This window comes from Otolemur garnettii, unplaced genomic scaffold, assembly GCF_000181295.1.
Source record: "Otolemur garnettii isolate 467f Iridium unplaced genomic scaffold, OtoGar3 scaffold00104, whole genome shotgun sequence".
Classification (NCBI taxonomy): Eukaryota; Metazoa; Chordata; class Mammalia; order Primates; family Galagidae; genus Otolemur; species Otolemur garnettii.
The window spans coordinates 4,790,294-4,801,092 of record NW_003852499.1 but is presented as its reverse complement, the minus strand read 5'-3'; the positions used below and the strand labels follow the sequence as shown (position 1 = coordinate 4,801,092).

General features: G+C 35.3%; 1 protein-coding gene across 4 annotated transcripts in view; it reads right to left on the bottom strand.

Moving 5' to 3' along the window:
- Positions 1–10,799, bottom strand: part of PARP11 (poly(ADP-ribose) polymerase family member 11) — a 61,999-nt gene that overhangs the window by 19,255 nt on the left and 31,945 nt on the right. For 3 of the 4 annotated variants that reach the window (XM_023517075.1, XM_023517074.1, XM_003796427.3), the window contains exons 2-6: positions 9,474–9,602; positions 8,580–8,700; positions 6,163–6,238; positions 3,133–3,205; positions 2,922–3,052 (exon numbers count right to left, since the gene is read on the bottom strand). In XM_023517075.1, the coding sequence (XP_023372843.1) occupies positions 2,922–3,052; positions 3,133–3,205; positions 6,163–6,238; positions 8,580–8,700; positions 9,474–9,602 (530 nt within the window). The remainder of the gene's footprint in view (positions 1–2,921; positions 3,053–3,132; positions 3,206–6,162; positions 6,239–8,579; positions 8,701–9,473; positions 9,603–10,799) is intronic. The other variant, XM_012809320.2, reaches the window with a different exon arrangement.

Genomic DNA, 10,799 nt, shown 5'->3' with positions numbered 1-10,799 from the left:
AGCCATCTACAACAAACTCACAGCTAATATTATATTGAATGGAGTAAAACTAAAAGCTTTTCCACTTAGAACTGGAACCAGACAAGGTTGTTCTCTATTGCTATCACTATTCAACATAGTCCTAGAAGTTCTAGCCAATACAATCAGGCAAGAGAAGGATATAAAGGGCATCCACATGGGTGCACAGGAGGTCAAACTCTCGCTCTTTGCCAATGATATAATCTTATTGAACCCAAAAGACCCAACCACAAGACTAGAAGTGATCAAAAATATAGCAATGTCTCAGGATATGAAATCAATGTCCACAAATCAGTAGCCTTTGTATATGTCAATAACAACCAAGATGAGAAGCTAATCAAGGACACAACTCCCTTCACAGTAGCTTCAAAGAAAATGAAATACCTAGGAATATACACAACAAAAGAGGTGAAGAACCTCTACAAAGAAAATTATGAAACCCTAAGAAAAGAAATAGCAGAAGATATTAACAAATAGAAGTACATACCATGCTCGTGGCTGGAAAGAATCAACATTGTGAAAATGTCAATACTACCCAAGGCAATCTACAGATTCAATGCAATATCCATTAAAATGCCATCATCATACTTTCAAGATTTGGAAAAAATAATTCTTCATTTTGTATGGAACCAGAAGAAACCTCATATAGCCAATAAAACAGGAATTATCATCCCAGTAATAAAAACAAAGCTGGGGGTATCACCTTACCAGATTTCCCAGCTATACTACAAGGCCACAGTGATCAAAACAGCATCGTATTGGCACAAAAATAGAGACATTGACATTTGGAATCAAATAGAAAACCATGAGATGAAACTAGCCTCTTACAGCCACCTGATCTTTGATAACCCAAATAAGAACATACACTAGGGGAAAGAATCCCTATTCAATAAATCGTGCTGGGAAAACTGGGTAACCACATGTAAAAGACTAAAACTGGGCTCGCACCTCTCACACTTATAAAAATTGATTCAAGGAGGCACCTGTGGCTCAAAGGAGTAGGGCACCAGCCCCATATACCAGAGGTGGTGGGTTCAAACAGAGTCCTGGCCAAAAAAACTGCAAAAAAACAAAAAATTGATTCAAGATGGATAAAAGATTTAAATCTAAGGCACAAAACAATAAAAATCCTCCAAGAAAGTGTGGGGAAAACACTTGAAGATATCGGCCTAGGGAAAGATTTTAAGAAGAAGACTTCTGTGGCAATTGCAACAACAACAGAAATAAACAAATGGGACTTAATTAAACTGAAAAGCTTCTGTACAGCTAAGGACACTAGCAAAGCAAAGAGACAACCTTCAGAATGATAAAAGATTCTTGCATACTATGAAACAGACAAAAGCCTGTTGACTAAGATCTACAGAGAACTCAAATTAATCAACAAAAAAGACCCAATAATCCCATATATCACTGGGCAAGAGACATGTATAGAACCTTCTCTAAAGAATACAGATGAATGGCTAACAAACATGAAAAAATGGTCATTGTCCTTAATCATCAGAGCAATGCAAATCAAAACTATCCTCACATATCACCTAACCCGAGTAAGAATGGCCCACATCACAAAGTCTCAATGCAGATGCTGGCATGGATGTGGGACTGCAAACCAATACAACCTCTTTGGAAGGAAGTGTGGGGAGCTCTCAAAGAACTCAAAGTAGACCTCCCATTTGATCCTGCAATCCCATTACTGGGCATCTACCCAGAAAAAAAAAATCCTTTTATCACAAGGATATTTGCACAAGACTGTTTATCACAGCTCAAACGGCAAAATGTGGAAACAGCCTAAATGCCCACCAACCCAGGAATGGATTAACAAGCTGTGGTATATGTATACCATGGAATACTATTTAGCCACTAAAAAAGATGGAGACTTTACGTCTTTTGTATTAACCGGGATGGAGATGGAACACATTCTTCTTCGTAAAGCATCACAAGAATGGAGAAGCAAAAATCCCATATATTCAATTCTAATATGAAGGCAGTAGATGAGCTAATTCAAGGTGGGAGGGGATGAGCAAGTGAGGAGAGGGGAGATGGGAGGGGAATGGGGGGGTTACAGTGTATGGCACACCTCTTGGAGGCAGGACAGAATTATAAGAGGGACTTTATCTAACAAAAAATAAATACATAAAATAAAATAAAGTGTGCCTTAAGATAAACAAATGGCAAGAGTATAATTGTTTAAAAAAAATCTCTAGATGAGGTTGAAACATGTTCTTCTTAGTAAAGTATCACAAGAATGGAAAACCAAGTATCCTATGTACTCAATACTAACATAAAGCCAGTAGATGATCTAATACACACCCACACAAGAGAAAAACTCGATTCAGTTCAAGATGGGAGGAGAGGGAAGGAGAGAGGCAGATTGGTGTGCTCCCACTTAATGGGCACAATATGGGTGTATATGGCACACCGCCTGGGGACAGGATACAACTACAACAGGGACTTTACCTAACAAATGCAAACACTGTAACCTAATTGTTTGCACCCTCAAATTAATCTAAAATAAAAAAAAAAAAGAAACTCAGATCTACATAGTGAAAGGAAGAAAAAAATCCAACAAGGTTTCTAGGGACTGATAATTAAAGCCTGAGGCAATGAAGTCTACCAACAAAACTAAACAGCTCCCAAGATCCCCTGTAATGAAGATTTTAGCCAAGATGCACAGCCATAAACTTTCAAAGGAGAGCACTTCTGACATTACAAGGCTGCAAGCAAACCTTACAGAGCAGTTTTCATCCACTCCTTGAGAACGCTGAGGAATGCTGAGAGACCAAGTCAAAATACTGCAGGAAAAAAAACAGTACACCCCCGAAAATTAATGCAATTAAACAATGTGCTTCACTCTAAGACTGTGAAAGTGTCAGTGGCAAGAAGGTTCGGATTAGAAATCATCTCACCTGCAAAAGAACTCCCACAAGTCTAGGTTTTGAATTCTCTGAATTCTTTTAATTCGGCTGCGATCCATCGTTTTCCCAAAGAGACTAGCAACTTCATTATATTCATGTGTTTGGCTGTGCAGAGGAATGAGCTGGAAAAATAAGTTTGCATAGGTTTACTGGGGTCCTTTCCCATTTGTTCCACAGTACAGTCAGTCCGTTCTACCCTTACCTGATATGGTACTTCAGTGTTCACGTTCTCCCAGTGAGGTGGCATAGGGATAGCCTCATTTTCACAGATATAACTTTAAACAGCAAGAGACAAAACAAGATATTAGAAATGATTATAATTATTGATAGTGATTTAGCTTTTCTGCCAAGCTGAATTTCATATTCAGAGTACTGTGCCAAATGCAATTAAGTGTAGCCCTTGGTTTCTTTCATTTAAAAAGTTTTAATTGTCTACAGTGCATTACTTCTTAAGGTGATGTTTTCAATGTCCATGTGCTACTTTTTAGGTGCTGAACAGTGAATTTTGATGGAAAATACCCAGCCCAGCCCTACATATCACCAATTTCAAAACAGTTGTTGTGTTTTGTTTTTACAAAATTTCTAAAATTTCTTTAAAATGTAAGGAAAATTTTAAGTAAAGAAAAGGAATTTCCGAGAAGAAAATCCAACTCCTGATGAAAAAATAAAGCTGAAATGATTATTTATAATGGCCATTGAATAGATTTGAACCTCCTCTATGTTCTCCAAGGTCTAACTCAAAACTAAACCATTCTTTGTTGATTGCCCGCTATGCTCTCACACAGTCTGCTTTAACTCGCTTAGTGCAGTCAGTCAGCAAATCTTTTAAAAACTATCAAACATCTTTAAACCATTGGATATGAACACAAAAAAACAGTAATGTTGGGGGGTTTAGTAGAAAAAGGCCAAACTGACACACTAGTCACCTTGATGATTGGAGGTTACTAGGAGAAATTAATACATTTCAAACCCTTTTTACTTTTTTTAAAATTCACTTTAATTTTTGAAAAACTTATACAATTTAAAAAATATTATATATAAAGAAGAATACAGTGAGAAATTTTCCTCCCACTCCAGTCCTTGTTTTGTCCAAGTCTCATTTCTTGCCCCAAATCCAGGTAATCACTGCTTTTATCTTGGGTATTTTTTCAGAACTTCTTGAGGTTCATACAAGCCAAGCTTTTTCCCCTGCACATAAAGTATACATTATTTTGCACCTGTTTTTTTTTATTTAATAAATTCTTAGAAATCTTTCCATACCAGTACTTAGAGAGTATCCTCATTTCTTGTACCTACAATACAGCCTGGCACATGGCAGACATTCAATAAACATTGTCTGGATAAATGAGTGCATTCTAACTTACAGATGCATATTATTTCATTGTATGGATACACCATAATTCTGAAAGCAGTCCCCTATTGGTGATAGTTAGCCTGTCTTCCAACTTTTTGCTACTGTATTAAATATGCTGAAAAGAAATTTTGTCCATCTGTCATTTTACATGTCCACTATTCTATCTGTAAAATAATATCTTGTAAATGGAATAAATATACATATTCACAATTTTTACAGACACTACTCAAATGCCATCCTTGAAGGATATATTTTATTGATATTCTCACTAGAAATATAAAACATGCCTATTTCCCAAGAACCACTCCAAAAAATATGTTATCAAGCTTTCAAATTTTTGCCAATCTGACAGTAAAATTTAGTCTGTATTAATTTGTATTTCTCTTACTATGGGTGAGGTTTAAGAACTGTTCAAATTCTTTGCCAGTGTTGGTCTTCTATTGAGAGAGTCCTAAAAGTACTTCATATACTACAGAAATTAGCCCTCTACCTGTAATAAAAATGAATGAAAATATTTTCTCTATTTTTTTCTCACTTTGTTTAAAGTGCCTTTTAACCATGAAAACAAAAATTTTTTTTTACATTTTTATGTAGCCCACAGCTTTAATTAACTCCTTGCCAATATGAAGCTATTTGCCTTGCATGTAAAACATACTCAATATATTCCCACAATAAATATTTCTATGTCAGCACCTACTGACCTTGATCGCTCTCCTACCTATTCTTCTCTTTTATTACTATCTTCTGTGTGTCCTCCATTCTGTTTAATGTTCTCCTTGTCCTTTCTTAGTTCGATGGTTTGTACAGTGTGTGACAGAACAAAGTGATTCTTTACAATAACATTTTCCATTATTATGTCTCATTTTCCTCCCAGATTACATACTCTTTGAAGATAAGTAATTCCTTTATTATATTCCTTGTACTGAAGAATGTGAACATGATATAGCTGGTAAGGAGATAATGTTCCCTATATTCCATAGAAGTACTAAAATATTCATTATATATGCATTTGAATAACTTTTAAATCGTGATGATGAAAGATAAGCCAAATGACTTGAGAAACAAACCAACAGAAATTTAAAATATTTCTTTCTTTAATCCTTTACAAAAAAGTCCTTAGAAAAAGTATTCCCTATAATTCACATGCTATCTTTTTTTATTCAGCTTCATTTAAAATTGTTTGAATGGAGGGAATTTCAGTATTTGCTTGAGGAATCATTCCAGAAAATAGGAGACATTCTCTAAGAATTTTCCCTTCAATTCCATTCAAATGAATAGCAAGTATTTATTGTCATCTTGCATTTATACCTTGTTTCAGACTACATATGATCAAAGAGAGCAAAAAGAAAATTTGCCCCCAGACCCAGGGAACAGGCAGCTATACTGTTGTTCCACTGTACTATCTCCCTTGTGTCTCCTTTAGTCATCAGAGATTTGAAGTTACTTCGAGTTGACCAGTGGAGACTAGGATGGTGGAAACAAAGAAGGTAATTATCTAGGACTAATGGTCCAAATAAGTCTATGGTTTTGCAAGAATATTTCCAAGTTAGCAATTCAAATGTACCTCAGGGAGTTATTTTAGGTGTTTAGGGCAAAGTCCATACAGTATTTTGTAACTATTTAATATCAAGCAAATTGTTCTTAATAATTAACAAATGTCAATATACAAAGAGAAAGGACAAGAATAACATTAAAGTACTTACAGAAAATAATAATGTTGCTATTTTGTCAACAAAAGAGATATTTGACATTTAAAAGATCAATTCTGAGATCATTATATGACCTACCCAAATGCTTCAGTCTGTTTGTATGTCAAATAGTAAGAAAGAGAAGGGAGAAGAAAACCCCACCCTTTTCACCTCTACTCTCTTACAATACCTGAAAGCACTGATAGAAAAGGGGGCTCTTTTTATTAAACGCTGCTTTCCAGTGGTGAGATTCATTTGCTTCATTTCTGTATACAAAGACAAAAGATCAAGTAAGTTAGAGAAATAATACATTGCACTATAAAGTGTCATGAAGATTAGTAGCCACACTATATGACAATCAGGAATCATGGAACTTTTGAAGTACCTGGCAGGCCCAGCATATTACAGATACCGGTACTTTATCATACATCTGTGAATCATGAAGGTGCTAGCCAGGGAAGCACAGCTTCACTGTGTGATCTAAGCTTCTACCAAAAGATGCAAAAGACGCTAACTCATCCACTGATCAGTACGCAGGGTCTACTCCTTTCTGTGTCACGCTTAGGCGAAACCTACACTAAAACAGAGGTGTTGCAAACTTAGGAAGGTTAAGAGTGTAATAAAGAGAGCAAGTGTGGTACTAAATCTTCAGGCTGGGTTATTAAGTAGAAAAATATACTTTGATTTCTCCAAAAACTTTGGAAATGATAAAGGAAATGCATTATCATTATAAAACTTGCACAACTCACAGAATTTCAAAAATTCTTGCCTCGTCTTTAAATTAGAACACATAAAAGAAAACCTGGATAGACTCGATACATACATAAAAAGATTCTAATGATAACAGACTAATTAACCAAAGGTGTTTTCTTCTCTCATTTGTGCCTCAGTCATGGCAGTATTTACCAGGTCTAGTTCTTCATTCCCACAAAGTTAAGAAGTGAGTCTCAGGGTAGGATATTGGCCAGTTTACCTCATCTAACTAATGTCAATCCCTTCTAGAATAAAGTGGTTCACCCCCCCACCCCCCAGGTTAATGCTATCATAAAGTGTGCTCTGCCCTTTCTGTATTCCCCAGGACTCTACACACACTGGGGTTACCACTGTTCAGGGAAGAAGCAGATCACCTCAACATAGCACAAGACCTATGATACCATTTTCTTGAACCATCTCATTTGGAGTTTAATTTTCACCCTTTTTATAGAAAGAACTTGAGTTGGCTAGTGGTACAATGGTTGGGGCTAATAACTTTGCAAATTGTTCATATGAAATGCTACTACTACACCTTTGAAACAAGAAGCATTATATAGACTAAAGGTTGGGAAACATGAATTATTAGAGTATGTGACTCCTGTTCTTTGATAAGGATATTTGTTAATAAACTGCATTTTTGACAGGAAGCCAACATGTGACTTGCTGGATATCTACCAAGTGCTTTGGCAAACTTCATTCTCTGTGTGAAGCCTGGTATCTGATTCTCTTTTAGTACTGCCTCAAAATGTGCACCTGTATAGAAGACTAAAAATGTCTACTAGACACCTTCAGCCTAGACTATAGCAGACGGGCAGGTGTCAGAACCCCCTTAAAGGCAGCTTATTTGCCTAATATCATTTTTTTTAAGAAAAGGTATGGTTAGTCGGGAGAAAAAATCTAATGGTTTTAACTTGATAATTAAAAAAATAATAATAATAATAAAAAATAAAAAAAAGAAAATCAACTTTGGTGAGACAGTAAACATTAGATATTTGGTTGCATCAACCCCTTACTGGACTAATCCCTTTTACTACTTCTGGGTCTTGGCTCATTCAAGGGAATTTCTTAAGGTTTCACTACCTTACCCAACCATAGTCCACTACTAACACTGTCAGAAAGACATTACTCACAGAAATTGGGAAAGAACAGCTAAAGTACTGAGCTGCAGAGTAACCAAAATGTACTTTTATTAAGAAAGCCTCCCATCTGGGTCTTATTGTCCACTGAGCAATAAACAGCTGATGCTAGCACCCTGAAACTTGAAGTGATGAGTCCCAACACATTGTTTATGGGATACCTAAAAACATGTTCCTGTATCACAGATGAAATCCAGAGTGAAGCTGATTTCCTAATTAGATAGCCAATCTGTGAAAGAGTCCAGGAAATCAGAAAAATGGCACAGGCAATGTCCATTCAGGAAATAGACACCAAGAGAAAGTTCATTCAGCTAAACTTTGGTTTTAAAACTATCACCAGCTACCTATGACTTTCTCACTTAATCTCTCAGTTTGATCATAAATAAAAAGGCTCCTACCTATTTCATAAGACTGATGGGATGAATACAATTGTTAGAAAGTATTTTGTGTTCTTTACAAGACAAATATTACATGAACTCAAAATACGTGACAATCTTCATGTACATTTATATATAAACACATAAACATGCCTTTATAAAAGACAATGATGCTTAAGAAGATTTTAAATCCTGAATCTTTATAATGGTATTTTTGTGTATAACAAAAAGGATTTACTTTACTGCTTGCAAATGTTTCAACTAATCCTGATCTTCAGAGCTATAGATTTTATCATATCAATATACTAAAAACACACAACTATTAGGGAAAAAAAACATACCTGCAAAGTCTATCTTGTAGCTGAATTTGGAAGTAGTAAAAGAAATGGAGCCACAAGGGTTTGTTTTGAAGCTTTTTTCGATATCTTCACTGCTAACTGAACACTGAATGTTGGTATCCGGCTTTAAGACAAACCAGAAAGTTTCATTTACGAGCTGTTCACATTAATGACTTGGCCACAGAGGTGGTACTGTGGTCACAGAGACAGGGAACAGAGGGACCAGGGAAACTTACTAATCACCTGTTCTAGTTCCCAGCACACAGGGAGATAATAAAAAGTGGTTTAAGGATTTCAAGTGAAGAAACAACTGGGTATAGTCCCCTCTTCTAGATTACTACAATTTTTACAAATTTTTCCAATAATTACTCTTTCTAAGTGGCTCAAATGAAATCTTCTTTAAACAGCTTGGTTAAAAAAAAAAAGTGCAGGTTTGTGAGTATGGGTTTAAAGTAGCTGTGTGACCCTAGACAAACTATGTTAATTTTTTTAGTTTTGCTTTCTTTCACTTTAAAACAGAGTTTGAACATCTGCTAACACCTAACATAATACCTGGTGTACAGAAGGTGTTTAATATGGATTTGTTCTTCCCTTTCTCTTTGTCCACCAAATCAAATTTGGAGTTGCTCAGATGTACTGATACCATGCAACTCATTCATATTGGCCCTCTGTACACACAGTAAACACATAGTGTTTCTTCTAAATAAATGAATGTGAAAACCTGGGGAAAAGAAAAGGAAAAGGACTCGAAGAATTTCTAACTTTTCTTTTACTAAAGCTAAAAGAAAACCTTAAGGTTTGATCTCAAGTTCTGCATTTCATGGTCATTATACACATCAGCAAGATGATGCTAGGTGACTCTAAATCCCTTCTGTGAAATTCAAGAAAAGAAGATACCTGAAACATGTGCCACTTCCCACATTCTGCCAAGTAAAACCAGCCCCACTGGGTGTCTGACGTGTCCATGTCATCCATTTCACTATCTGTTGTTTTGGATGTGAATTCTTCTGCCTTGTGAAACATCTCCTGAAAAGTCAAAAAGAGGTGGAGGAAAAAATAATACTATTAATGATAAATGTACTTTTTATATATCATTTTACTTCTTTGTAAGAACAGTATTCAAGTGTCTTTCCCACTGTAACACTTTAAAAACAGCATTCAAGCTTCCATACTGGTTCCAAGGAAAACATTTAACAAGTAGAGTATCATTGCTTAACAAATCAGGCAAATAATCATCATCTTAGGTAGGATATACCAATGCCTATTAACCATTTAAGTAAGCCATACCAACAACAACAAGTACTTATAAGTACTTATAAAGCTTATAAGTTTTTCAATATAGCTCCCAGAAATTTTCAACTTTATCATATGTGCATGTATTTGGTCAAAAGGATCCATGTCTTCTTGAGTAGTTAGGACTAAAAGCATCTAATTTACATTTTAAACACTGATTATGTCATTTAATGGCATGGACTAATATATGGTGTTGAATACAAAAGAAGGCTACAGAAACAGTACAATCCAATTTGAATAAAAGTATATCTATACTTACCCATGTACATATATGTGTTTATAAATATGTGTGTATACAAACACACACATAGAAAAAAGTCTGTAACAATTTGTTATCCTTTTTTCTAAGTGTTAGGATGGAAATAATAACAATTAACCTTTATATGGCTCTTATTAAGCATCAAGTACAGTTCTAAGTGCTGTATAGATGACAACTCATTTAGGCCCACAACAACCTATATAAGGTGAGTACTATTACAAATGAGAAAACTAAGGCACAGAGAAGTCATACACTGAGGAAGTGAAGATTCAAACTCAGGCATTCTGGTTCCAGGGCCTAGACACTTAACCACCATGGTATAGTACCTTATACATCATTATCCATGGCTTTATAATTTTACTGTACCAATTAACTCATGTACACATTATCTATGAAAATTTTTAAACATTCTTGGTTAGAAATGATAGTGAAGCAGAAGTCCCTAAAAAGGGAATAAAGAGGCCAGTTAAAGAAGATTAATTTTAATCTGGTATTTGGCTTCCTGTCCTTACTCTTTGAGAGTTGTTTTTATAGCAGCTCAATTCACAATTGCAAAGATGTGGAAACAATCAAAGTGCCCATCAACCCATGAATCGATTAATAAATTGTAGTATATATATATATATATACACCATGGAATACTGTTCTGCCATAAAAAAAGATGGAGACTT